This window comes from Corella eumyota, chromosome 3 (assembly GCF_963082875.1).
Source record: "Corella eumyota chromosome 3, kaCorEumy4.1, whole genome shotgun sequence".
Taxonomy (NCBI): Eukaryota; Metazoa; Chordata; class Ascidiacea; order Phlebobranchia; family Corellidae; genus Corella; species Corella eumyota.
Genome location: NC_137492.1, coordinates 19,421,296 through 19,449,135, shown reverse-complemented (window position 1 = coordinate 19,449,135; position 27,840 = coordinate 19,421,296). Strand labels below are relative to the sequence as shown.

At 31.1% G+C, this 27,840-nt stretch overlaps 5 protein-coding genes across 6 annotated transcripts; 2 read left to right on the top strand and 3 right to left on the bottom strand.

Annotated features, from left to right (window-relative positions):
• Positions 1–1,892: 1,892 nt before the first annotated feature.
• Positions 1,893–15,611, bottom strand: LOC145744627 (DDB1- and CUL4-associated factor 1-like). Of its 2 annotated transcripts, none has more exons than XM_082562523.1 (31): positions 15,246–15,611; positions 14,693–14,769; positions 14,220–14,443; positions 13,895–14,035; positions 13,258–13,586; positions 12,847–12,950; positions 12,506–12,651; positions 12,145–12,294; positions 11,652–11,783; positions 11,314–11,489; positions 10,938–11,022; positions 10,644–10,769; positions 9,973–10,136; positions 9,459–9,567; positions 8,998–9,120; positions 8,503–8,574; positions 8,168–8,327; positions 7,693–7,748; positions 7,352–7,537; positions 6,526–6,660; positions 6,201–6,457; positions 5,861–5,998; positions 5,720–5,789; positions 4,939–5,150; positions 4,511–4,595; positions 3,948–4,187; positions 3,533–3,626; positions 3,289–3,455; positions 3,000–3,084; positions 2,698–2,886; positions 1,893–2,375 (listed from the first exon to the last, which is right to left on the bottom strand). In XM_082562523.1, exons 1-31 carry the CDS (start codon positions 15,356–15,358, stop codon positions 2,323–2,325), a joined length of 4,398 nt encoding a protein of 1,465 aa, XP_082418649.1. In that variant the 5' UTR covers positions 15,359–15,611; the 3' UTR covers positions 1,893–2,322. The 2 variants fall into 2 exon arrangements, with proteins under 2 accessions (XP_082418649.1, XP_082418650.1); XM_082562524.1 differs by having other exon boundaries at positions 6,201–6,454.
• A 1,156-nt stretch (positions 15,612–16,767) lies between these two features.
• Positions 16,768–20,218, bottom strand: LOC145744766 (mitotic checkpoint protein BUB3-like). The gene is made up of 7 exons (XM_082562708.1): positions 19,987–20,218; positions 19,514–19,617; positions 19,104–19,224; positions 18,615–18,773; positions 18,154–18,331; positions 17,345–17,567; positions 16,768–16,953 (listed from the first exon to the last, which is right to left on the bottom strand). The coding sequence occupies exons 1-7, from the start codon at positions 20,170–20,172 to the stop codon at positions 16,941–16,943; spliced, it is 984 nt and encodes a 327-aa protein (XP_082418834.1). The 5' UTR covers positions 20,173–20,218; the 3' UTR covers positions 16,768–16,940.
• A 326-nt stretch (positions 20,219–20,544) lies between these two features.
• On the top strand, positions 20,545–21,540 carry LOC145746479 (18S rRNA aminocarboxypropyltransferase-like). The gene has a single exon (XM_082564772.1). The coding sequence runs from the start codon at positions 20,580–20,582 to the stop codon at positions 21,384–21,386; it is 807 nt and encodes a 268-aa protein (XP_082420898.1). The 5' UTR covers positions 20,545–20,579; the 3' UTR covers positions 21,387–21,540.
• On the top strand, positions 21,463–22,722 carry LOC145746480 (uncharacterized). The gene is made up of 3 exons (XM_082564773.1): positions 21,463–21,758; positions 21,988–22,120; positions 22,379–22,722. Exons 1-3 carry the CDS (start codon positions 21,580–21,582, stop codon positions 22,466–22,468), a joined length of 402 nt encoding a protein of 133 aa, XP_082420899.1. The 5' UTR covers positions 21,463–21,579; the 3' UTR covers positions 22,469–22,722.
• LOC145746478 (adenosine 3'-phospho 5'-phosphosulfate transporter 2-like) lies at positions 22,301–24,828 on the bottom strand. Its single transcript, XM_082564771.1, has 7 exons — positions 24,524–24,828; positions 24,055–24,173; positions 23,783–23,940; positions 23,466–23,618; positions 23,193–23,338; positions 22,843–23,021; positions 22,301–22,757 (listed from the first exon to the last, which is right to left on the bottom strand). Exons 1-7 carry the CDS (start codon positions 24,734–24,736, stop codon positions 22,610–22,612), a joined length of 1,116 nt encoding a protein of 371 aa, XP_082420897.1. The 5' UTR covers positions 24,737–24,828; the 3' UTR covers positions 22,301–22,609.
• Between the last annotated feature and the right edge of the window lie 3,012 nt (positions 24,829–27,840).

Genomic DNA, 27,840 nt, shown 5'->3' with positions numbered 1-27,840 from the left:
CTGCGCCCTGAATCCGAATTATGACACTCAGTAAAACTGAATAAACGAGAACTGACATGGCGCGAAAAAATGTCTAAAATTCGAGGTCGTGTTGATGGCCTGGTCGCGTAAAAGCAGATGTCGTTTGCTCTTACAAACCAGTTTGTATATTCTCTGCAAATGTAGCAGACATTTTAACATAACCATCAGCAGAGCAGTAACAAACAGTAAAAGAAACCTAATATTCAAAGCTTTAACACGAAACTAGTAAAAACTTAAAGATATAGTTGTAATACTAACTTGATTAAGTCTATAACTGCTTTCTTAAATTCCATCTACGAAGCTTCAGGCCTAACCTATTGTAATCTACATTCGCAAGTTAATGCAGTAGTAAGAAGACGACAGTTTAACTCTAAATAAACAAAACTCGGTTGGCGAAATTATGTGTGACGCGGCACATGCAGTTTACGCGGAAGTAGCGGAATCGACGGCATACGAGCTTGAAAATAGTCACGTGATGTACCAGTGTATGTATCCTGTAAACCCAAGTAAGAAAACCTTTTTAAGAAAATCAGGTAAAATATCATATATAATATGGGTATTTATTTAACATAACGCTATTTTTGTGCAGCTTGCCTCCCTTTAACTAACGAAGAATCTCCAAGACCAATTTCTTACCATGATATTTCATACCAACATTCGCAAGTAAAATTAATAATAAGTTTCCACCATTTTAGCCTATGTTAAACGTAACACAGTCTTCTTGTCTCTGTCAATGACATTTATAACCCCCCTTGTTTAACAATAATACCAATGTTGTTTATTAATACCGGTATTCTGATAATAATTCGGGGTTTCAATGTTTTAAGAACGACTTTGCATTCCACAAACCGATCAGTAACGAGGTAGTAGCTTATAATTCACCACAAACACCACCGATAGTAATTGATGGCCAGGTTCCTTTTGTGTCGTCATCAGCTAAAGGTGACTTTTTACATTTATCTTTTCCTCTTTCAATGTAAGAAAATATGTAATAAACAGCATAAACTAGTAGGTTAACTCCCTTTAGCCAGCGCCATGTTGGTTTGATAATTAACTAGCCTATCGGCTGGTTTATAGAAGTAAGTTTTACAATGTTTTAAAGCTTTTTTTATATTGTTTGTAAATAACAAGTTTTCCAACAAGAAAATGAATCTCGAAAGAAGGAACGAACCTCATTTACCCAAGCTCAAGTGCGCCAGCTCGAGGCTGACTTTATCGAGAATCATTATCTAACTCGATTAAGAAGATATGAACTAGCATTAAAGTTAAACCTCACAGAAAGACAGGTAACCATAAACCAAACTTGTAATTCATTTTATTGACTAACTTTTATGATAATGTTTTGTTTTTAGATAAAAGTTTGGTTCCAAAATCGGAGAATGAAGCTAAAACGAGAGAGGCCATGAAAAAGGGATTTTTTTTAATAACGCTATAGACTAGAATACTGATCAACTATTGTACACCAGCAACAACAAATATGCCTATATTTAAACTATATGTAACTGTATTTTTTTTAACTTAATCATGTTTTAAATAAATTTTTTACTAAAAATGCTGTTAGCATATGGAATCGAGTTGATATTTTTGACCGGTAACAGGTAACTAATGTTGTCAAATGCTAGAGGTAAACTTTGTTTCCTTAGTAACTTTAACATATGAATGATTTTACCCCTAATAACTTGCTAGGGGGTAAATAAGTGTTGGTATTAATAGGGGGCTTATATGAAAGTAGTTTACCCACCTTCAAATATTGTAGATATCCGAGTGGTTGTGTCAATAAAGTTAAAGAAATTCTTAACTTTTTTAATCCAAAATAACATAAACTTAGATATCTAACTTAATCAAACCAAAAGGATAACCACCAATAAGAAAGAATAATTTAATATTAAGAAGTAGGGCAGCTTGAAGTTTATAACAAAACACATTGCACAAGATACATTTCCAGAAGTTAGGAAAATTTATCCCCAACCCCCCTAAAAAATATGGGTTTGACACTAATTAAAGAGTTTAACCTATGATGTTTCTTATTGATTTATCAGTAATATTTAGGCAACAATAAGCTGGATTCGAGGAAATAAATAGATTTCATATTAAAAAGAAGAACAAAAGCTAAATAACATAAAAAAGAACTATTTAAACAAAACCATTAAATACCCATATGACATTTTTTTTATCCATTAATATAAAATGTTATTGTTTTTAATATAACAAGCTTTTATATATTGCTAATAAAAAAATTTATGGAAATGTATTATAACGACAGATTCATTGTTTTTTTGTAGGTTTCGACTTAAATTTTTTTTAGTCCAAATCAGAAAAGTTCGAACTTGATCTGGAATCCATATCAAAGCTTTCTGGAAATAAAATTAACAATCTAAAAAGATCTTTTAAGGTATAGTGGTTGACACTACGGGTTTACTACATAAGATCCTGGGTTTGATCCCCACTGCTCTTATGCTGTAGCGCTTTTAAGTAAGGCGCTTTAAAGGGTATAAACTTCTGCCAAGCCTATACTTAATCAGCAGCTTAATCATTAGGCAATTAAAATCAATAGTATCGCAAACTGTCAAAGGAAACTTGAGACTGGGTATCGTAACTAATGTTACTTTATGTTTAAGTCGTTAAATCGACCTTCCCATCGAGGATAAACTAAAAAAACAATTTAAAACAACCTACCCATGCTATCATCCGAGTAATCCAAAATATCTCTTCTTCCCTGTAGCTCTCCCAGAGCAGATCGAAGAGACTGGGAGGAAAGGGAAGATGCATCGTCATCATTATCATCTTCCTGGTCATTAAGATCCTCATCATCATTACTCTCGTCTTCCATCTGATCCAAGTGATCTTCTTCTTCCTCATCCTCTCCTAGAAAAAAAAAATTATTTTAAAAAAAATTAAAAAAAAAAATGTTTAATAATTTTAAAAATAATTAAAAAAAAATTTGAATATTGCAAATTTATGAAAAAGTGTCATTCCACCTCTAACTCTTCCTACTTCATACATCCTACACACACTCATGTAAGAAGCATTCTCCCACTGCTGGTCCCCATCTGGACTTTGTCTCTGAAAAATTTAATTTCTATTAATAATAAAAAAAAAATTGACACCAAGCAAAAAAATAAGATTTTGTTGTAGTAGCTACTTTTTTTAAGTAGAAATAAATTTCTGTCATTGTAGTTATTTTTTTAGAAGAAAAAGAATTTATTACTGTCTTATTAAAGGTCACTTTGACATACAAGCGCTGGGAATTAAACCCAGAATCTTTACCTCAACAACTGCTACAAAAAGATCTCTGTTATCGGCAGCAAGATCGTAAATCTGATGTTTAGTGTCAGTTACGCTGATTGAGCTATAATCTCGAGCATCAATTGTCTGAAAAGTTGTCGACGTTTGAGTTTCTTCTTCCATTTCTTCAGCATCCATCACGGACTTTGCTAAAAGTTAATTTTCAACTATTTAAAAATTGCTCGATTTTGAATAAAAAAAAACAGGTTCATTGATGTATACTTACATGCGTACATAATACTTGCATCGTAGTTAAATTTTAATGAACATTGGTCAAGTGAAGGCACAGTGTGTAAGAGATGGTAGTTCCTTAAATCCCACTGTTTTAAATATAAAGTTTAAAATTACATTATATTTATAACAATGTTTAATGAAAAAAAAATTTTATGCCTAGCCTTTAGAGTCTAACCCTGGCTCAAGGTAACCAATGTAACTTTATTTTTAAATTCGAAAATTCGATCCTTTTATATCGAAATTCGATCCTTGTAAATTCGATCCTTTTATATCGAAAAAAAAAATTATAAAATGAAAAAATAAAATTAAAAAATTAAATGTTGGTCACATAAAATAAAAACACTATAGTTTAAATAAAACAGACCAACAAAAAAATTATTTAAAAAAGTTAAAAACATAAAACTTACAATCTCAGTATTTATAATTACTTCCAGTCCTTTTGGATGAAAAATTCCTGATATTTTTGAATTAAATTTATCAAATTTATGAATTGGTTTCGTTGGATTTGCTCTAACATCCCATAAAAGTCCATCAGATAAAATTAGATCATCATCAGGAGAAAAGGTCGCTTTATTTTCAGTATAATGACTCGTCGAATTTTCACCCTTAAAGGTTTGGATTATTTGAGCAGTCCTTGAATCAAAAATCTAAAATAATAATTTAAAAAGTTTTTTGAATTAAAAAAACACTGAAAATTTAACATAACAATATTCAAAAATATTTTAAGAAATAAACTACACAAAAACAGATAAAATGTAAAAAAAACAGATCAAATAAAAAATTCCTTAAAAAAACTTGGAAAAGAACAAATTTCCAAGCTCAAATATAAGATAGCCTCTAATAAATTTATTCAATATACATTTCCCTATATGTTGCTTACTAGATGGTGGTATATTAACCAATCTTTTATTAAGGCTTGTTAATGATAAGTTAGACTTGGAAGTATAAAATGTTTTAAAACTTTACTTACTGTTGCAACTGAGTTTTTGGTTCCAATGACTTTATCCTCATTTGTTTTAGAGAATTCAACATAGTAAGTGTTGTTAAACACACACCTAAAACCAAGGCAATCAATAAAAATATAGCCCTACAAAATATTGCATTAAAGTGTGGTGTAGTGATTAGAACACTTGGCTTAATATCCGAGGTTTGATCCCCACTACTCCCATGCCATAGCACCATTAGGTAAGGCACTATAAAACGTATAAATTCCTGCTGAGCCAATAGTTAATCAGCAGTTTAGTAATTTGGCAATTGTAGTTTATAATATCCGAAACTGTACAAGTCAACTTAAAACTGGGTCAGGTTAACAGATGTAACTTTAAGTTAAGGTCGTAAAGTTGACCTTACCAAATCGAGAATAAATATATGTAAAAAAAATATTTAAAATTTACTCACTTGGTGTCCAGACTTGTCAATGAGAACAAACTACATGTCGTTCTTAGAACACTTTCATCCACTAGGAGTGTTGTTTCGTTATCCTTTGTTAATTGAAGATAAGAAATGCGGGATTCTCCTGCTCCTTCGATGACCCGATCTTGATCTGTATGTAACCCGTGGATTGCAAGGTCACCGTTACAATCCCCCGCAACTAGAAACTGATCGTCATACTAAAATAACAATCATTTTTATTTTCTGTATAACCTGATGATAGGTTTTATATTTTGTTGAGAAAGGATATTGGTAAACCCCAAACTAAAAGGAAAATTGTGTGGGATTGGTGTAGCTCGGATTCGAAACTTTTCGACCAACAGTTCTATTACTCTAGACCTAGTTACTAACATAGCAAGTAAAAAAGGTCAGATACAGAATGTTAAAAGATTAAAAACAAAAAAATGCTATCCCTTAGTTGATATTTATACCTTACTTATTTTAAATTGTGCAACTAATACAGACTCATAAGCTTAAAAGCTATAGAAAATACAAAGGCAAAACACCATAAAAGTACTTAGATATGACATCAAAAGCTCATATAGTTTATTACAGTAAAAATTTGGGATCACGAATGTTGTCCGGTTCTACACAAAACATAATTACAGTACGGCTCTCCTAAATTTCCTTGTCTGGATTACGGTTCGAGAGAATTATCACCTACGGATTACGGATCCTCCCCTATAGTAAACGGCATGTTGTTTTGCCTAGAGCCTGACAACATATGTGACCCAATAGTTATACTTACAGAAAATGAGCAACAAGTATATGGAGAACCATCATCATCTTGTGGCCGAAAAACATGACTTGGTCGATATCTTGAAACAAATTTTAAAGTCAGAACAACATCATATTTAAAATTGAAAAATTTGCACAGAATATAAAATACCTGCTGTAAATAAATTGTCGATCACGTCTTGCCCCCCCTGGACCCCCATATGAAGGTTTAACTTGTCTTTTTATACACCTTGAACCCACGTTTAAGGGGGCTTTTATACAATATCTGGGCTCGGGGCAGTTATGAGGCCTAAAATTTTTTAATATATTTATTAACATTAAAAAAAAATGTTACTTTCATATAAGTTTAACTTATAAAAAAATAATCTAGTTCAATAAACAAACAAAGATAAGATTCTGGCTCAATAAAACGATTTAAGTTCAATTAACAAATAAACTTGAAGAACAAATTTAAAAAATATGAAATTAAAATCAAAGTTAAATTAACTTACCTCATGAGTGAAAACTCAGGAACAGTGACAACTGGATTTTTACAGTGAGCATGTTGATTCTTTAAATACCCCGCCACGATTGTGTTTAAGGTAAGCTGTTGGGGTTTGGGGGATCCCCCTTTACCCCTATCTTGAGGATCGAAGATTCCTGGTTCAACCACGGTTACTTTTCCGTTGGAGGAAAGATGAAAAGAGTCCGATGCGGATTCCAAAGATGTAGAATTTGATCCATCCATTTGAAAGCGAAATTTACCCTTCTAAAAAAAATCGTAATTAAAATTTTTTAAAACATTTTATTTTTTTGTTTTTTAAAAATTACCCTTACCCTTTGTGGGGTTAGAAGGTGGGAAGCATGGGGCTGCAAAGTAGGGGTCTGTCCCATTGCATGGTCACCCCTGCTAAAACTTATCCTCCTAGAGGGTGGTGAAGGGGAAACAAAGACACCATCGCCCGAACCATTCTTCAAAACAAATTATCACAATTGAAACATTTTTTATGCAAAACCAATAAAAAATTAAAGAAAAAATTTATAAATTCCATAATACTTTAAAAGCATAAGTATATTATGTATAATACATTTAATAACAACACCCATATATAACAGGTTTTAATATAACAGAGGTTTGGTTATAAGTTTCCTTTTTTTAAATGAAAACAACACAAGATATGATTCAATAAGTGGCCTGTCATAAAATGGTCGCAACTCTTAACTAATATTTGCCTGCAATAATTTACCAGAGCACCACAAACAGCAGTTTTGTTTTTTTTGTAAGCCCATAATTTGGATAGACATTTACACCGACAAAGTGGTGTAGTGGAAAGAACACTAGCTACACCATCATGAGGTCCTTGGTTCAATCCCCACTGCTTTCATACTGTAGCGCCCTTGAGTAAGGCGCTACAAACGGTATGAACTTCTGCTAAGCCAGCACCTAATCAGCAGCATAATTATCGGGCAATTATAATCAATATAATATCCCAAACTGCTAAAGGCGACTTGAGACTGGGTCGGAGTAACTCATGTTACTCTATATTTAGGTCGCTTAATGAACCTTCCCACATCAAGGATAAAGGTATATACAAAAATATATATATATATCTTCTATTAAATTTCAATATATGTAGATTTGCGACCCAAATTTAGAACTTACATTTTTTTGTTGACTTCTTGGAGTGCTGAACAACAAAGTGTTACAATTTGATGGAGTGTGGAGACACATTTCTCTGGTTAGCATAGCAGCCGTTTCATAAAGACCTGACCTCACTAGGTGGGATTGAATTAATTGAAGTAATTCTCGGTTGTCGTAACGAATAACTGTCTGTGATACGATATGGGCCTAACAAAAATTAAACATTTAATAACACAAATTATTAAAAATTATTTATTATTTGCCAAAATATAACAATTTTCAAAATTATTTGTATTTTTGTTGTATTAATGGTATTTAGCACTTAATTATTTTTCTTAATTTTTTAATTAACTTTAACTTACTTTTCTTATGCTGTCTAAGTCCATGTGTGAAGTACTTGGCTTTCCTGAAACCAGCTCTAAAAGAATTTTTATTTAAAAAAATATAAATTTGTATTTCTTTTATTTTGCGTAAACAAATTAATTCATTTTTGTAAAGTAAAATAAAACCAATTCTTTGTTACTTGATATTGCCCCAAATTAAACAACATATTTATAAACACAATATTAAACAAAGGCCTATTTAAATCCACCAATACAATAAAAATTACTGCTATAAATAAACTTAATCATTAGCCCGCCTTACGATTGGCATTTTAATTGTTGTAATACAATCTCAACTTGTAACTAATATTTGCTTGCAATAATTTACCCAAGCACCACAAATGGCAGTTTTATTTATTTTGTAGACATATAAATTGGATATACATATATTTATATATATATCGTCTACTAAGCTCCGTTATAAACAAATTTTAAAATGAAATTACAATCAAACCTGTTAATTGTTCCATATACTTGCAAAACTTTGCATGAATTCTGTTTCTATCTGGCATAACAGGTTGTCTGGTCAGCCCTTGAGCTTGACCATTGTTGAATAAAGGGAGTTTAGATAAAATTTGTTTGACTGACTCACAACCAGCGAGACCACATAGGGCCTACAAAAAAATTCATTAAATTTTGATTTGTTTTTAAGATAGTCTGATGTAGCAAAAACGATCAATAATATTTTTATGAGGCATTATTAACAAATGTTTAGTGATATAAAAAATTGTTTTGCTATACTTGATACTTTTTTAAAAACGAAATATTTTTAGTATATTTTAAACTCACCCTGCAAGATAATAACCTAACTTCATCTGCATGAGTGGGAGGCTCACTTGTAAGAAGTAACTCAAGCAAGATCTAATAAAATATGTTTTAAATAAAGTTTATATTTTTCTGTTAAAAACTGCTTCCATGGTGAAGTGGTTTAAACACTTGACTAAACTACATGAGATCCTAAGTTCGATTTCCGCTGTTTCAATGTTCAAACGTCCTTGAGTAAAGTGCCAAAATGATATAAAATGCCATTGAGTAATGCACTATAATAGGTATGAACTTCTGATGAGCCAGCACTTCATCAGCAGCATAAATATCAGGCAATTATAATCTATAATATCTCAAACTGCCACAGGCAACTCGAAACTGGGTTGGGGTAACCAATGTTACTCTATGTTCAGGTCATAAAGTTGTGCTTTTCACATCCAGAATAAATGAACACAAAAACAAAAATATATCAAAACACAAAATAATATTTTTACAAATAATTTAAATAAAACTTCAGACCTTGATTCCATTTTCACTTTTGACCAACTCCCACAAATATTCACTCACTTCAGTTGTTGTTTTTTCAACATATTTTCCTTTTATTGCTGCCTTAATTTTTGGTATCTTGTCCAGCACATTTGCCTGATTAAAAAATATCAATATTTACTACACAATGTTAAGTGTGGTGTAGTGGTAAGAACACTTGCTACACCACCATGAGGTCCTAAGTTTAATCCCCACTGATTTTATGCTATAGCGCCCTTGAGTAAGGCGCTATAAACAGTATGAACTCCTGGCGCGCCAACACCGAATTAGCAGCATAATTATAGGGCAATTATAATCTATAATATCCCAAACTGCCACAGGCAACTCAAGACTGGGTCAGAGTAACTGATGTTACTCTATGTTTAAGTCGCGCATTCGACTTTCCCACATCGAGGATAAAGATATATACCAAAAAAACTCAACTATAAGCCTACCTTATAAGCTGGTTTTGATAAACAGTTGATAAGAACAACTAGTGCTAACTTTTGAGCTTCGGGTTCCACTCCAAGATAATCTTCACCCTCAGCAACTCCAATGATTATCCTAAAGTAAAAAATCAAAAAGACTAAGAGGCAGTCAAAAGAAGTCATAATCAAACGCAGCGCTTTGACTATGTCAAGTCAAAGTAACTTTAGACATGGCAGGGTTACTTAGTTTTAATTTTTTTATGTTTAAGTAACTAATGTAACTTTATTTTAAAGAGGATAACAAAGGATAATTTTATAAAATATCCCAAACTACCAAAGTCAACTTCAGACTGGGTTAGGGTAACAAATGTTACTCTATGTTTAGGTTGTGAAATCAGCCTTCTTACATCGAGAATTAAGATATATACAAGAAATATTTTCTTTAACATGCCGATACAAACAGCTGTCTAACCATTTAGTAAGAAACCAAACATGAATAAACTTAGTCTAAGATTAAAACAATAAAAAATACTTATTTTACCCTATCCCAGTTTCTTTTGTAAAATCCAAAGGTAAATCAACATTCTGACACAACTTCATTTGAGCAGTTTGAGAAAGTGTCAGAACAGCCAGACAGTCGAGCGCCATTCGGACAGTGTCAGTTCGACAACTGTAGTTCGACCAATCACTAGCGGACGCTATTAACTAAAGCAGAAGTATGTATAAAAAATATTTTTTACAGAACTGCAGATTACTCTATTTCTGAAACATGTCGCAAATTTTAAACATTATAAATATACTCATTTCTGATTTAAATATTATTGCCCTCTTTACATTGCCTAAGTATTAACCTAGCAATTAGTTTTTATCTTTTCCGAAGTAAACAAGTTATACTAATGAGGCTTTGACATAGTAGCAGTTGGAATTACAGCCATGACTTTACCACCGATGACATTTTCTGATTATTTACCCTGTAATTGACTTTTCAAAACTGGAGTTATTAAACTACCCAAGATCATTACAAAAATGGAAGCAGTGGGGATCAAACCCAGGATCCCAAGTAATGAAGCCAATGTTCTGACCACTTCACTATGCTGCCTGGGTACTTAACATTGCGTAATAAATATTTGTGTTTTAACAACTACACCATACCTCCGGTTTTACCTTAATAAACATCATAATATGTAAAAAATGTTAATATTTGTTGCCCACCCTTAATAAAATTTGAATTCCATCCAATTCCATAAAGAAAATAATTGGATCCCAAGATAAAGGTGAACCAAAAGCCAACAAAAAGTCAATCGCTTCGCTCACATTTTCGCGCTCATAAGCTACAACCTAAACATAAATATTTTGTAGTTACAAAGAAACTAAAGTTAAAAAATTATATAAAAAAAACTTAAAAATAATGTAATGAAGAAATTTTTGTTAGTTGCACAAAAGTAAACTTATACCTACATTGCCTTTATAAAGCTAATAATAATATTAAGAGTTTATTACATTTACCTTTGAATTAGAGTTTGAAACCATCGAATGATCCTTAAGACTTTTTAAATGTTTTGATTTTATAATAAGATGAGTTTCAAAATACCTAAAAATGAAGTTAAGTTTAAGTAAAAATGTTCATTAAAACAACTTAAGTTGGTAATGATATATGTTAACTGTCATTTGAACACTTGGCTATGATCCCATAGTCTTTAGTTTGAGTACAGGTAATGGCATTCTATTATCCTAGAAACTGATCCATTTTAAAAATCCCCCCCCAAAAATGATCCATTTTAAAATTTCCTTAAAATACCATAACCCTTTTGATACCCACAAATGCCCCCTTATTACACCCTTCTAACATTTTACATTAAAATATTATTTAACAAACATTCACTTTTTTAAAGCTGAGCAAGTTGTCCGAGCTGTCTGCCTGCTGTTATTTATTTCATCATCTTTGTTATTATTCTCATTAGGAAGGGGAATTTCGTCGGGGATTTCCTGCGGGAAATCACCACCTTGTCTTATGAATGGAAGTGTACTAAGAAGGTTAAGAAGACAACGAAGCCCTTTCTGTTAAAATATTAGTTTTTAGAAAAATATTTTTATTTAACAGTTAAAAAAACAACAAAATTACAATCCAGACATAGGTGTTTAAGTTGTGTTTTATCCAGATAATAAATAACCTTTTATAATTTTAAGCAAATTGAAAGTAGAATTGTTTACAAATATTACTTTTTGGTCGAATATTTTAAGAATAGCTCGGAACTGGAAGGAAATGGAGAAGAATAAAGCAGCGTGGCATCTTCCAGATTCATGAGAACATTCTAGCAACCACAATGCATAACGAACAAGACTTTGTAAAACCTTACATAAACATAAACAACATTTTAAGTTAAAAAAGGGATTTATATTTTATTTCCTTTTATAAGTAACAGCGGTCTCAATTTAAAGATTTAAATGGTAAATAAGATAATAAAATATAAGTATATATGCTAACTAAAAGGAATATAGTTTAACAATATAGTATAACATGTTAAATTGAAATATTACTTTGTTTTCACAGTTAAAACCTAGTCTAGTGTAATGACAGTTGTTTACACAATTTTACAACCAGTTTTAAAAGCACTGTATCTTCTTTAGTAATAAAGTCAGTGGAAAAAATGTTACCCATGTAAAAGACCTAATAATATCACCTTTAACTATAACAAATATCGGTGTCACTTACTTTGGATGAAAGCTGGCATACATGCTCCATAGCATCCAAGTTATAAGCAAGATAATAAAGACACAACGACACCCCTGTTGCCCCTAGCGATGGTCTTCTCACTGACAACAACTTCTGTAGACCACCAGTGTCTATAAATTCAGTTGCTATCTAAAACATGAATAAATTATTTGAGCAATTAAAAAAGAGTTTTCTATTGATTTAAACAGTGGATTTTGGTTCTAATGGTGAAGTTATAATACATTTTAAAACATTATCTTACTTTGGTATGACATAACATGGAGGTCTTTCTTGGCTTAAACCATAAGTTACAAAGTTAATAATAATATATTTAAGAGGTGTTTTAAGTTTTAAATCTTACCTTATTATGGCACAACATAAAAGCAAAAAATTTGAGTGCAGCAAAAGTAAGCAGACCGTCGTTAGTGTTGCTTTTATCCAAAAAATATCGAATCAAATCCAATACTTTGTGCTCCAAGAATACAGACAACAAGTCTTGATACTCAGCTGCAAAAAAACAGTCAAAATCAAAACAATTCACCATTTAAAATTTACAATTAGTTGCCCTATGGCCGACAATTAGTTGCCCTATACAATTAGTTGCCCTATATATTGTCCACCAAGCTCTGTTATATATAGACATACATAAAATAACTGCCTATTCAATTATAAAAATTTATGATTTAAGCTAATGCTGCTTACCAAGTGGTGTTAAAAACTTGAGGATAAAGCGATTGGACAGATCATCAGAAAGGGGTGGAGCTAAACTAAAACCACAACCAATCACAACGGGCATCATTTCAACCCTAAAAATAAAAAGATTAATAAACATTACAGTGTTTACAAAACCATATAACATCAATTGCTAAAGGTAGAATTGCATATCATTCAGTGGACCAGGTTAGATGATTATATAAGAGCCTATTTAAATGTTTAGGTTTAACTTCACACTAACCTATAACTTATTTGTAAAGTTAGCCTGCTTACATTTACAGAAAACAATATTTTTAAAAAAATAACAACTAAAAAACTGCTTTTGTAAACAGTATGCAAACAGGAATAATAGTAATGATAGTTATAAGCAGATTAACATAGTTAGAGGTACACACTCACCAGCTACTATTACTAACTTCATTGTCTAATTCACTGAAATGTGGTAACATTCCCAGCTCATCATTATCTGAAGTAAAATTTAACTTTTCGTTTAGACTTAATTTGGTTGGTTTTAGTTTGCTCGTTGACGGCTGATTTTCTAGTTTTCTCGCTTTAGTCTTTTTTCCATTTTCTTCCGTGGTTTTTCTTTTTTTACTCAAACTTAAAACTTTTAAGTCTGAGTTTTGAGTTTTTATTGGAGGTATTTCTTTTGCATCTGAGGTTTCATTTTGGTTTGGGTATCGACCTGGTTCAATATTGTTCCACAATCTCTTCAACAAAACTGGAACCTAAAAACAAATTATTTTTTAAATTAAAAATATTTATTTATTTTCGATGTAAGAAACTGACTTTACAGCCTTAAAACATAGAGTAACATCAGTTACCCAGACCCAGTCTTAAGTTGGCTTTGGCACTTTCAGATAATAGGCTATTAATTTGTAATTGTCTGAAAATCAAACTGCTGATTAGTTTTTGACTAATCAAAGTTTGTACTAATTATAGTGTCTTTCTCAAGGGTATTGCAACATAAAACAATAAAAATTCAGCCTAGAACTCGATGTAGTAAAGCCTACTACCTAGAAACGAAACAAGTTACCAATATTAGATGGTTATCCCTGTTGTTTGATGTAACAACTTCTTGATTTTCGACAGCATTAGCTAACAAGCCAACTGCATATGTTCTTAATGGTTCTTTCGCTTTTTCTGCCCAATTGTACAACGTTTGCAACAGTTCACTCTACAAACATATTTACAAAAGTTTAAAGTTAAGCCTAAAAACTGGTCTATGTTTTAGTAACAAAAAATTTCTGTACCATTAAAAATGTAAACCATTTAATGCAATTAACCAAAGATTTAAGCTTTTAAAAGTGATTGATTTCTTATAATTGCATAGACACTTATAATTTTGCTTTGTAACTCACATTTTTTTCTGTTAAAATGTTGATTGCATCAAGCCCTGGCATAACAGCTAACAAGAGTCTGGTTGCTGCCTCAGTAACTGTAAATTTTTGACCTTTTTTGGGTATATTCGACTCACTATGCATAAGGTATTTGTCTATAAGTGTGTCCAAAAAAGAAACATATTCTTCTTGCTTTGTGAATGCTTTTAATAATTCGGCAAATCCACTAGTTGGAGCTGTAGAAGCTAAAAAAAATATTTTATATTGCAAAAATTTACAATTGACAATAGTTTAAAAAAATATATTAGAACATATGGTCTTACTATGAAAGGTTCTAAGTTTGATTCTCATTGCTAACAACTTTAAGCAACCTTGAGTAAAATGTTAATGATACTTGATCCTGCCTTAATCAGTTAAATTGAGGTTTCCCGCATCAGGAATAAATAAATATTTTATTATACAAGCTTGAATACAAAAAACATCTAAATTTTCACCAGGATGTCTGTCATCAAATGGATCTGGATCTTGCTTGAAAAAATCTTCAGTTAGTTTTTCAAATCTTTCAGACAACCTAAAAAATTTAAAATATATATTTTTAATAGAGCTTAGTAAACAATATATTTATGTTTTAAGTAACAGCCTGCAAAAAAAAGACTGCTGTTTGTGGTGTGCGGCTTAATTAATGCAGGCTATCATTAGTTAAGAGTTGCAACCATATTGCAACAACATGGGTTTAATCCCCACTGCTCTCATGCTGTAGCGCCCTGGAGTAAGGCACTATAAACGGTATAAACTCCTGCTGAGCCAGCACTTAATCAGCAACTTAATTATCAGGCAATTATAATCTGTAATATCCCAAACTACCACAGGCAACTCGAGACTGGGTCAGAGTAACTGATGTTAGTCTATGTTTAGGTCGCGCATTCGACCTTCCCACATCAAGGATAAAGATATATACAAAAAAAAATTAAATCATGATCGTGAACAATCTATTGACTTGTTGTTTTAAAAAAATTAGACCAATTAAAACCAACAAAGAAAATTTACTTGATTAAGAAATCCACAACATCATATCCCTCTTTATCTTTCTGAATATTCCATTCCGTCAGAAGTGTTTGTATTTTTGGCAGTTCCACATTGTTAGTTGTCGATGTCGACATAATTTTGATTAATCTGTTTTAGACAAATAAAATAAACGTCTGATGGATTAAAAATATAAATATTTAATGGAAATTTATTAGCGTTGCCGCTGCTGAAATGAATAGTACTAAAATAAATGCGGAAAAGGCGGAATGTACAAGAGAAGATTAAGGTAAGGGTATAAGAACTCCGCAATTCTGCATTTTATCAACTTGGCGGACAATGCTAATAGAGCTCCTAATTAATTATCTGTGTTAAAAGTAGACTTTTCTAGTAAAAACCTAAAACAAGGGTATCTATAAAATGTACTGGATCAAAAATATTAAAGGAATAGATCTATTAAAAAGATTGCATGGAGTAAATCCTAAGTCATTTAGGATCCAAGTAATCCATTTGATATACATTCGATCCTGTATATTTTATAGGAACCGATATGCGGTATTTAAATACTCATTTTATACAACGCAGATTTCCTTTTTACTAAAAACTCAAAATGTAACTAAAATTTAACCGGCAGCGTGGTGTAGTGGTAAGAACACTTGCTACACCACACAAGAGGTCGTGGGTTCAATCCTTACTGATCTCATACCGAAGCGCCCTTGAGTAAGGCGCAATAAACGGTATGAACTCCTGCTGAGCCAGCACTTAATCAGCAGCATAATTACCGGGCAATTATAATCTATAATATCCCAAACTGCCGTAGGCAGACAGGCAACTTGAGACTGGGTCAGAGTAACTGATGTTACTCTATGTTTAGGTCGCGCATTCGACTTTCCCACATCAAGGATAAAGATATATACAAAAAAATAAAGCACATTTCTGTCCTTTAAATATCGTATATACTATACTTTCCTTTCTTATACCCCATAGCGTTACGTTCTTTACGTTCTGACGTTAGTTAATATTTATTTTGCAACGTTTAAAACTGTTCTGCGTTGACAACAAATGTCAGAAATGTTTGTTAATAAGATAGATTAACCATACGCCACCTTTTGTTATTACTTAAACTCTGTTTTCAAGTTAATGTTGAAATTGCACGTGAAAAATCCAGAATAGAAACAAAAATTTTACTTTAACACAAACGGTGGGATATAAATCACACTTTAACATCACCACTTATGACGTCACCTAATAAATTTGTTACAATATTTCAATTATCCTCATTTTTAACATAATTAAATTTTTTTTGCCCTTTTTCATATATAAATCGATACAAAATGATTGCAAAATCACATTAATCTAGTTTATTATTTAATAAATTTAATACTATAGTTTTAAATTTAATACTATATGTTTGGTAAAGATAGCCCTACCTAAATCATATAAGCCCTCACTACAACTAGTTAAAAGCATTCTTATTTTTTTAATGCTTTTTATTAACTCTTAAGACCTTAAGTCTGTTAAAAAAGAGTATACAAATGGTGTTACAAAACTTTTCATTGAATTAAAGTTTACCTTTTATGTAATAAGTGAAAAAGGGAAAAAACAATAAAAGAAATACTATGCTAGTTTAAAGCAATTGTTTACAAAACAAAAAAAAAATCAGATTGTCTTTTTTATTATAGATTAACAAGCTTCTGTATTTATAGAATATCCAAACATTCAGGTGGCAGTTCTAAAAAATAAATTGTTTTTAGTATATTTTGATTACTATCAACAAATAATAAAACCTAATTGACAGCATGGTGTAGTGGTTAAAACACTTGGCTTTACTACATGAGGTCCTAAGTTCAATCCCCACTGGTCACATGCTGTAGCGCCCTTGGGTAAGGTGCTATAGACTGTACAAACTCCTGCTAAGCCAACACTTAATTAGCAGCATAATTATCAAGCAATTATATGCAATAAGATCCCAAAAGTATCAGCTCGAGAATGAGTCAGAGTAACAAATGTTACGCTATGTTTAGGTCGTGAAGTCTACATTCTCACATCAAGAAAAGGTAAATATTTAAAAGCAAGTTAATTTTAAAATAGACTTGAATTTAAAAAAGTAAAAACAATCTTACTTGGGTTTTGTTTCAGAATCGTTTACATGACGAATACAAATTGAATCTCGAATACTTTCATCAGGAGTGGAAGAGGAGCAATATAAAGAGGAGACAGACACAGCCAAAGTGGTTCCATCATCACTGAACGCAAGGGAAGATATTGGACCAGGAAATTTGTGAAATTGGCAAAGTCTTTTTTTGTTGAACCCATCCCACATATTTACAAAACCATCAGCACCACCTTGAAAAATTAAATATTCACTTTAAAGCATTTAAATATTTAGATATTTATTTTTTTGTATATATCTTTATCCTTGATGTGGAAAAGTCGAATGCGCAACTTAAACATAGAGTAACATCAGTTACTCCGACCAAGTCTTGAGTCGCCTGTGACAGTTTGGGATATTATAGATTATAATTGCTCAGCAGAAGTTCATACCGTTTATAGCACCTTATTCAAGGGTGCTACAACATGATATCAGTGGGGATTGAACCCACGACCTCTTGTGTGGTGTAGCAAGTGTTCTTACCACTACACCACGCTGTCGGTTTATAAAAATTAAAGCTTGATTGCAAAATATTTATGTTTATGTCCAATTTATATTCCTACAAAATAAAAAACCTTTCGTTTGTGGTGCGTGGGTAAATTTTCGCTGACAAATATTAGTTGGGGGTTGCGACCATTTAACGACAAATAAAAATGCAGACTTTAGGGCAAACTATTTTATCAGTAAATCAAACATTATAACAAACCAATAAATAAAATAGGGGACATACAATTAAAAATTCCCAATTTTTTTAATTAAAAAATTGTATATTTCATTTACCTGTAGCAAAGGTGTTATATTTATTATGAAAAGCGATGGCATGAACAGGATAAATATGTTCAATTCCATTTTCTTTAATTCGGTGACACTTAAAAGCATATTTGTTCTTTTGTACCGCAGGTTCAGGGTCCAAGTATTCGACTGCTACTCTTCCTTCGATTGAACTCAACACAAATCCCTGAATTTAAAAATTCTTTTAACTTGCTAACTTTTTAAATGAAAAACACATTTCAAAAACGCCACGAGTAGGCAGATACGTTTTAGTTAACAAAGGTTTAGGTTCCAATTGCTTAGCAATTGATTTAGTGTAGAGTATAGACTATTTAAACTTTTTTAAAAAATTTTAATAAAATTTAAATACTGTAATTAAATTGCGCAATATATACGATTATTTTTATGCTACAAACTTATAAAACAAATGACAAAAATTAAATTTATAACAAGTTTAACTAAAAAAACACCTGCTTGTTAGGAAAGCTTCTGATGCATCTTGTTTGATATTTCAAACTTGAATCCCGTTTTTGTTCGGCACAAGCCATGTTTCTTAAATCCCAAACTAGAACATTTTTCCCCGCTGTTCCTACTATAACTCTGTTCCCACATACTGACATTGTTAGAACCTGAAATATTATTATAAATAATGGTTCATTAATTCCATATATTAAACAAAGGTTAAATAAGAAGTAGCACAATTAACAGAATATTACTTTATATTCGAAACTAGTCACTGTTAGAAAAGATAAATAATAAAAAAACATTTAGTTTTTGAATTAAGGTTTAACCATCTAAAAAACAAGGTAAAGGCTATATGAAAAATCACAATTAAAATATAACAGTTTTCATAATAATGCGCCATACACAATTATTAAGAATTTTAAATAAAGTCATCCTAGTCAAAAAGTAATTTCTTTGACATAGAATTTTACCCTAAAATCAAAAACAACGTTGACCTTATTAGGTTGTGTATAAACTCCTAGAGGTCCAGTTGGACTTCTTGGATCCCAAAGTTTAATGGATTGATCCCAGCTTCCTGTGATAATTTGATTAGTTTCTGTACAATATTCAACACATCTGCAACATTTATAAAATACATTTAAATCTAATATTTAATTAACTAAAAAAGCGGAGGTTGAAGTTTTTTAGTTTTTTTTTATGTAAGAATAAATTTATAATCATATCAACACTTAATATAAGTAATTTTAAGAATTAGCACTGAGCAAATGACATTTGACTTCAACATTGGCAAAGTAATAAAAAATTGCTTAAAAAATGCTTTTAAAACTAAGAGTTAGTTATTTTCAATAAAGATCATAGTCTTGGCATCAGATGGAGAAATTATTCAATTTGTAATTCCACTCACTTAATAGCATTGTAATGAGTTCCAATCTCAAAATCCCTTCCTGAATTAAAATCATAACTCACAAGAACTCCATCCAAACCACCACTAAATGCATGGACTGAATCCTAGAAATATATATAAATTTAAACCATTTAATCTAAACCCCTTACATAAGAACCCCTACATCTGAACGTCTTATATTTAAACCCCATATATTTTAATTCCTTACATCTGGACCTCTTACATTTAAATGCCATACTTTTTAACCCTTTAAATTAAAACCCCATACATTTTAACCCTTACATCTGGACTTCTAACATTTAAACACCCTACATTTAAACCCTCTTCATAAAAACCACTTAAATTTAAACCCTTTCTGCCTTTACCTAAATTTCTTACAAGTAATTGACATATTAAATTAAAGCTTTAAGACTTACACAAACAGATAGTATAATATAAATATTGTTAAGATAGTATAAATATTTGTTTTTTACCGAGAAACAGCAATCCAAAACAGGGACTTTATGATCGTATTGAAATCGTTGATTATTTTCGGTAACATCGTACAACCTAACTCCACAATCCCATGACGAAGCCAGCAGGAACTGGGAAGAATTTGGACTAAACTTAACAGCAGATATTGCATCTGTTGGACAATTATTTAATTGAAATTCGGACATTTTGGTTCAGTTTTTAGTAAACACTTCTTAAAAAATTTTCGCGCGTGTTCTGAAATACAAAAACAATACAGCGTAAACAAAAGTTATAACTCAATATGACACGAGCAGACGAGTAATATTTGTCGTGCTAATTTATCCTCAATTTTAAAAAGGTCAACTTTACAACTTATACATAATCTTATTTTTACCGGTATTTCATGTTGTATTTGGTGTTGTTTACCAGTTTTATAGCCTTGTATCTGCTGATTACTCAAAGTTTTTTAAACCAAAGCCTTCCTACCTTTCTTGAATGTTATTGTAATATAATTAAAATACATCTGTACATAGTCGTATAAAAAAAAATTACTTTTTTTATTGTTCATTAGTTTTCTTTACTAGGTTTTTTGTTTAGTGGTTTAAAAAAAGAAATGCCTAAAAATGGTGGTAAAGGATCTAGAAAAAAACATAATTACAATCACTCTAGATTCAACAAAGAGCTAAGTAAATTATCCATCAATGAAGATGATGCACAAGGTTCGGAGATTTTTGATCACGAAAATATGGAAGAAGCTTCTTCTAAATTTGAGTTAAACTTACCATTTCCACTTGCAATGTGGGATCTAAAACACTGTGATCCGAAAAAGTGTAGCGGTAGAAAACTTGCCCGTAAAGGCATTGTAAAGATCTTACGGTTACCCCAACATTTTTCTGGTATCGTATTAAGCCCCATGGCAACCGAATATGTTTCTGGGGGTGACAGACAATTCGTAGAGGAATCGGGCATTAGTGTGATTGATTGTTCGTGGGCACGTTTAGAAGAAACACCGTTTTCAAAAATGAAGGGTCGAGTTCCAAGACTTTTACCTTACTTAGTAGCTGCTAACCCAATTAACTATGGTCGTCCTTGTAAACTATCATGTGCCGAAGCATATGCTGCAACACTTTATATTTGTGGTTTTGTTAGTGAAGCACAGACATTGCTTAAACTATTCAAGTGGGGCCATGGTTTTATATCTCTTAACAAAGACCTTTTAGATCTTTATCAAACTTGTAAAAATTCTGATGAAACCATAGCTGCAGAACAGAAGTGGTTGGCTGATGAAGCTCAAGCAAGACTCGATGAAAACGAACGAGATCCATTTGATATTGATTTAAATATAGAATGTGGAAACCCAAATTATAAACTAAACCCAACACCACCAAGTTCAGATGAGAGCTCTTTAAGTGAAGATTGATCCCCAAAATATGTCATATAATATATTCTGTATAAAACCACAAACAAACTAATAACACAATATTATAAGTAACAAATTTAAAATTGTGTATGCAATATTTAATATACTGTTAAACTGGTAGAATTCCTATTAAACTGTAATACTTTTATTAAGATTTTTTTTTTTAAACCTTGGGTAAATGTAAACAATAAAAATGTTCAAGAGAGCAGAACCTACGATGACTAAGGAAGAGTACGATGCTTATATTGAAAGGCAAAAAAGGAAACCCACTCCTCAAGTGTTTTCTGCAAACCCTGATTGGGAGGATGCTATGTACAGAATGAATAACGAAAAGTTACGACCATTAGAAGAACCCAATGAACGTATTGCAAGGTAGGTTTTAAACTAAGGTTCTGTGTTCGATCCCCACTGCTCTCATGCTGTTACACCCTAAAGTAAGGTGCTATAAACAGTATAAACTCCTGCTAAGCCAGCAGCTCTAGGGTAAAGTTATAAAAACTAGCAATGAAATAATATTACTTGTATAACTAGCAATGAAGTAATACTTTTGAACTAACAGGACCTAACATTATATGCTAAGTCAATTCTAATGCTGTTGTAGGCAAGAAAAAAAATGTGACGTTCAGAAATTTGCCCGATATATGTGCATGAGAAACATGAGCTCCAGACATGCTCAAGCTGAGTGCTGGAGGGAAAGTGAAGATTTAGCAGAGTGTGAAGCAGGTTTAAAAAGGGTAAGCACGAGTTACTGCCAAACTCATTTTCAAGGCAATTGTTGCATGTTGTTTTTTGCAGAAATCATAATTAATATATTATGCAAAGATTGAAACACTATATAACTTAGTTGTTGTTCTCAACAATAATGTAAAAATTAGTTGTGTATGTAGATAAAGAATAACTTAGTTAACAACCTTTAATATATCCAGTTGTTCATCACTTAATGCAACTTTATGCTCTTAAACAAGAGATTAATTTAGTCTTTTTTAAAACAGGTTGCAAGAAATAAATTGTTAAAAAAGGGAAGTGCGATGGTAGGTGATGTCGTTCCCGGACTTTATGGAAACACCGGATGGCGATATTAATAACAATTTCTTTTGTATTTAAATATTTAATAACTTCTTCCCGTAAAATATAAAAACAAGGTATAAATAAATAAGTGCGTGTGTATAAATGAATATGATAAAACACCAAGTAGTAAGGTAAAGAAAAATGCTGATAAAATGTTAAACGATATTATTGCTCATTTGTGAATTTAATTTTTCCTTTGGCTGCTTCAGTAAGCTTAGAACATAGGTATTAATTTTTGCCTTGTTTTTGCTATATACATTAAGCCATATGCCGAATAACACTAGGAAACCACTCCATACATATCTAAAATTTATCAAAAAAATGTTATATATAAGTTTAAAAATCCGAATTTGGCACTAAAACATTTTAACAAATTTCTATTACTTACTGTGTAGTAAATGGTTTGGTAAAAAACAAAAAAGATAGCACTAAGGTGACAGCTTTTCTACCAGTAGATACAGTTACAGCGATAAGAGCACCAAATGTTCGGACCAAATGTAACACAAACATGAGACCGATATAACCGGTAACGGAGAATAAAAAAATAACAAAGATCACTAACGGATTCTAAAAAAATAAGAAAAAAATCAGCTTTAATTTAAAAGATAAGATTTAAATGCAGTTTTAAATGTAAAACGTTGTTAAACTGCCTGAGTAACCTGCCAATTAACTTATCTTTGGTATTACTTAATACTATTATTAAGCTACACTTATAGATGTGCAATTTATTAAACCTACCTTTAACATAAAAACAGAAATATCAAAAACGCTTCCAAATATAAAATTTCCAGCCAATAAATAAAAGAACCCAATTCCATACGAATAAAGTACAAGTTCAGCGTTGTTGCTATGGTATTTCTTTAAAACCAGTTCTTGTACATTGCCTAAGGTTATATTTAAAAAAACATATCAGTTTAACAACTTCCCATGTTTAAAGTTACTTTTTAGCTTACAATAAATTCAAAATGTATAACTTAGTTTACAATTTATCATATTTATAATATCAATTACCTATAGCAGCATCTGCGCAAAGTGCTAAAGATATTAATACCACTCCAGTTGGATCAAAATTTGGGGAAACTTTCTGGTCAGCAAATGTAAAGAAAATTAATCCAACTGTCATCAGAACACAAGCTATTATGTCCAAGACGGTATACCTTTTACCTATGTCAAATTTTCAATTAATTTTAATCACAAAATCTATATAAAACTTATTTGTCATGGTAACTTAAATTTTGGGTTAAATTTAATATTATTTATGACCTAAAAATTAAGTTTTATTAAAAACTAGTGGTAACAAATGTTTTCAGAAAACAGCTTTAATATACCTTGTATAAGTATTCCCCCTATCATAACTGGAATGAGTTTACTTGATTTAAATATAACCTGAGTAGGGTAATTTAAATAACCAAGAGAAGTATTTGAAAGACCCATCGTTCCAATGGTAAGAAAAGCAAGTAGCATGTAAGAAGTTAATGGAACTTTGCTATAAAACAAGTTAAAAAATTAAAAAAGAAAGATAAAAACTTATAAACTAGTCCGTTTTCTTATATCTAAATACTCTTTTCTGAAATATAATTTTAATACAAGAGAAAATTACCTTCTTTCAGCTTTATAAACCGATTGCTCCAGCATTCCAAACATTGAATAAAACCCAAACTGCATTAAAGTGACAAACATACCATGCTTTTTTACTTCATTAATTCGAAATAACCACTCCTTAATAAAACATATGCAGAAGTTTAAATTTTAAATATTCAATCCTTTGCAATAAAACAAATAAAGTTACCTAGTTGTACTGAAAGAAAGAACATTGTAAAACGATTTAAAATTTTTAAATATATTAAGAAAAACTATCAGCAGCATCATTATCGGGCAATTACAATCTATAATATCCCAAACTGCGACAGGCAACTCGAGACAGGGTCGGAGTAACTAATGTTACTCTATGTTTAAGTTGCGCATTCGACTTTCCCACATCGAGGATAAAGATATATACAAAAAAAAATCTATATTGCAAAACGCATTTAAAAACATTTCCTTTTTTCTCAATTTAAAAGCAAACTAACCTGACAATATCCATAAATAATAAAGAGTGAAAAGATGCTGACAACACAAACGGAGAACTGAACACCAGAAGAATGATTGCCTAAATTAAATCCACATATTTCCCCGCTATGATTTTTTCTTAAATTTTCTAGCTCATTTTTTTCATGATTGGGCGCATTAAAAACAATATAGTTATGTTTATCCGATTTAAATCCATTGCTCTTCTTTGACATGTCATTAACCTTAATAAGCGTTTTTTAAACTTGTAGAAATATCACATTTATTGACTTTTGCAGTATTTAAAATACGACGTGACGTAAAGCTCTATACATCATAAACGCGAAAAATTTATTGGGAACGCGGAGTAAATAAACTGCGGAAAAAATAAAAAACGAAACAAATTTTTATTTATCCCTAAAAAAGCAATAGCTATAGATTTGAACAGTTAAGCAAAAAAAAATATATATATAAACTTCTAGAAACCCATTCTTCAAATATTACTAAATACAACTTTAAATTTTGACAATCAGAGATGAATTGTCATTTCTGCAGAGAAGATTTATCAACTCGTAGTCTTTAATTATGCAATCCTTTCCTAAGAATCCTTTAAACTTCTGTAATATGCCATAAGGTTGGCGTTCTGGCATTTCTACTCCACGTTGATATACATAAGCAAAATCAGCTAAAAATATATTTGGTTTTATTTTGCCTGCGTCTCTTAAACCTATTCGTAAAATATCAAGTTTTTAGTATCAAATTAAAGTCTTCAGAACTCGACTTTCTAATGAAGGGCTACTATATTTAACTAAAAAATTAGCAGATACGCGTTTAAACTAATAAAAATGTGGCGTAGGGCTTTATAAAAACATGGTCACAACCTCACGTTGTATAGCCAACAAAAATATACCTAGTTTCAAGGGGTCAAAAATATTTAAATCATAAACAGAAAAATGCCTTTTAAACCAATTAACTAAAAGGCTAGAGAAAAAAATCACATCGAAAATCGTAAAGTTTAATAACCCTACAATTACTTACCTGTTAAATCTTTAGCGCTTGTTGTACAATATATACCATAATGAGTGGCTCTTGGCAGTAAAAGTTTCCTTAAAAAAACGATTAAACCGTTTTCTACGCTATAATCTCCGACAAATTCAACCCCATACCATTTAAACAAAGCAATCTGTCGTTGGTCTCCATCTAATACTGACCCATTATGCCAATTTTTCACAATAATATGAACGTCAGCATGTGATAAAAGGTTTAATTAATTATTCATACCAACAAATAATATAAAAAATATTAAATTTATATTTTATAGTTATATTGAAATAGTATTCACAATTTTTGGATAACTTTTTTCCAGGTTGCCTATCCTTTTTTTAGGATTTTGATATTTCTATACAAACTACTTACTGAAAAATATTTCGTATCTGCCACTTCTAGTTTAAATGGATAAACAATTGAATCAATAAACCCGAAATCTCTCATCGATGTTGTTAACTTAAATAAAATAAATTAGATTTAAATTTATTTTTATTTAAAACTAGTCCGTTAAGTCCGCATATATCTGACATCGATAATTCCACTTACAGCATTACGAAAAATCTTTTCCATATTAACATATTCCTGTGAACCCCACTTTGGTATTTCACTCATGTTTTGGTAAACTTCTATCATATTTTTCTTTAAACACAAAGAAGAGAAACGAGCGAAAAGTTTGTGTTCTTTAGATGGTGGCTCATACTGTCGAATAATAGGGGAGTCTGCAATCTAAAGAGACATGATTGACTTTACCATTTTACCTATTAAACTGTAAAAAATACGTTTATATAATCTAAGGTTTTGACAAGTATTAGCACATTTTACTTACTTGTACAGGCCTTAACGTTGGTTCCTGTAATATAAAGAACCAAACGCCGAAACCTGAAATAACAATAATATTTTGAAATTTATTTACTAACTGAATACACGCACAAACAAAAATTGAGAATGTTGTTTACAATTTAAATTTACCTGCTAAAGCAGTAAAAAGAAATGCTGCAAAGCATATCAAAAGAAGTAGTTGGTGTTCCTTTATTTCTGTAATGTAATAATTTACATAAAATGGTTTAATTTTAAATATGTGTTCTTCACTTTTTGGTTGATGTTTTAAACTTACTTTGATACCAACTTTTTGCTGAGCTGCTTTCTTTCATATGATCAAGAATTGCTTCAAAATTTTTCCTTCCAACTCTTCGTATAAGAAAACTATTCCCATCTTGGTTGGTCAATTCATTTAAAAGTTTTAAGTCTGAGGAATCACCCGGAGTAAACGCTTTTGGTTTAAAATTTCCAAGATCCATTTCTGTATTTAAGGGCTTCAATTTTAATTGCTTAGCCTATGAGTTGGCCCTTAAAAAATGAACCTATATGTTTAAAAAAGTTTAACGTAAACTAACTTTCCATTTCTTTAAGTTTTCTCACGGGTTGATCTTCCATCACTAGAATGTTATTTGGAATATCTGGTACTGGGGCCTCAAACCCCAAGTTTACACTTTTTGAATCGGGAAATAAAGTTTTATGCAGCGGCTGGTTTTTATAAACAACTGGAAGACTAGAAATTCCTAAATATATTTTGATCAAGTTATTAGACTATCGTAAAAATGAGTTAAAGTATATACTTACTTCTTAAAGGATAGGTAATAGCCCTTTCAATTTCATGTTGTGTTTTATTAATTGAATTTTGCTCGTTCATGATATCTTGCAAAAGTTCTAAGTTGGTTGGTGGCATTTCGACATCATTTTCTTGAGCGAAATTTTGTTCAACCTTTTTAATTTTTTTGGAAGCAGCTTTTCTGATGGTTTTGGTTTTATTTGTTTGTTTATCGCGCGATTTTGACGCTTGAACATCTGTAACTGTAACAGTTATATCAGACGGATCTAAGTTTTGATCTTGCTGGTTGCTTTCATCTTGGTTGGAAGGGGTCTCTATTTCTTGATTTACTGCAACCGTTTTTGACTTTTTAAGCTTCATTTCAAGACTGTTAACAATAACCTAAAGGAAGCTTAAGTAATATAATTGATAAAACTAGTTCAATTTTATATTTAAATCTAAACTACAAAACTTTCTTTGCTTTTCGTTAGGCTTACTAGTCAAGTTAAGGTTTACCTATAGCACCATAGAATTTTTTGAGTATTTGTGACGTCATATTATTAAAACAAATGCAACGGGGATAAACTTTTCGTATTTATTTTAACTTTATTTAATATTTTAATTCGTTTTTTTGCTTTAAATTATATTTGGCTAAAAATTTTCCAATAATTACACTACTGGCAGGTGGCGCTACAGTGCTAAATT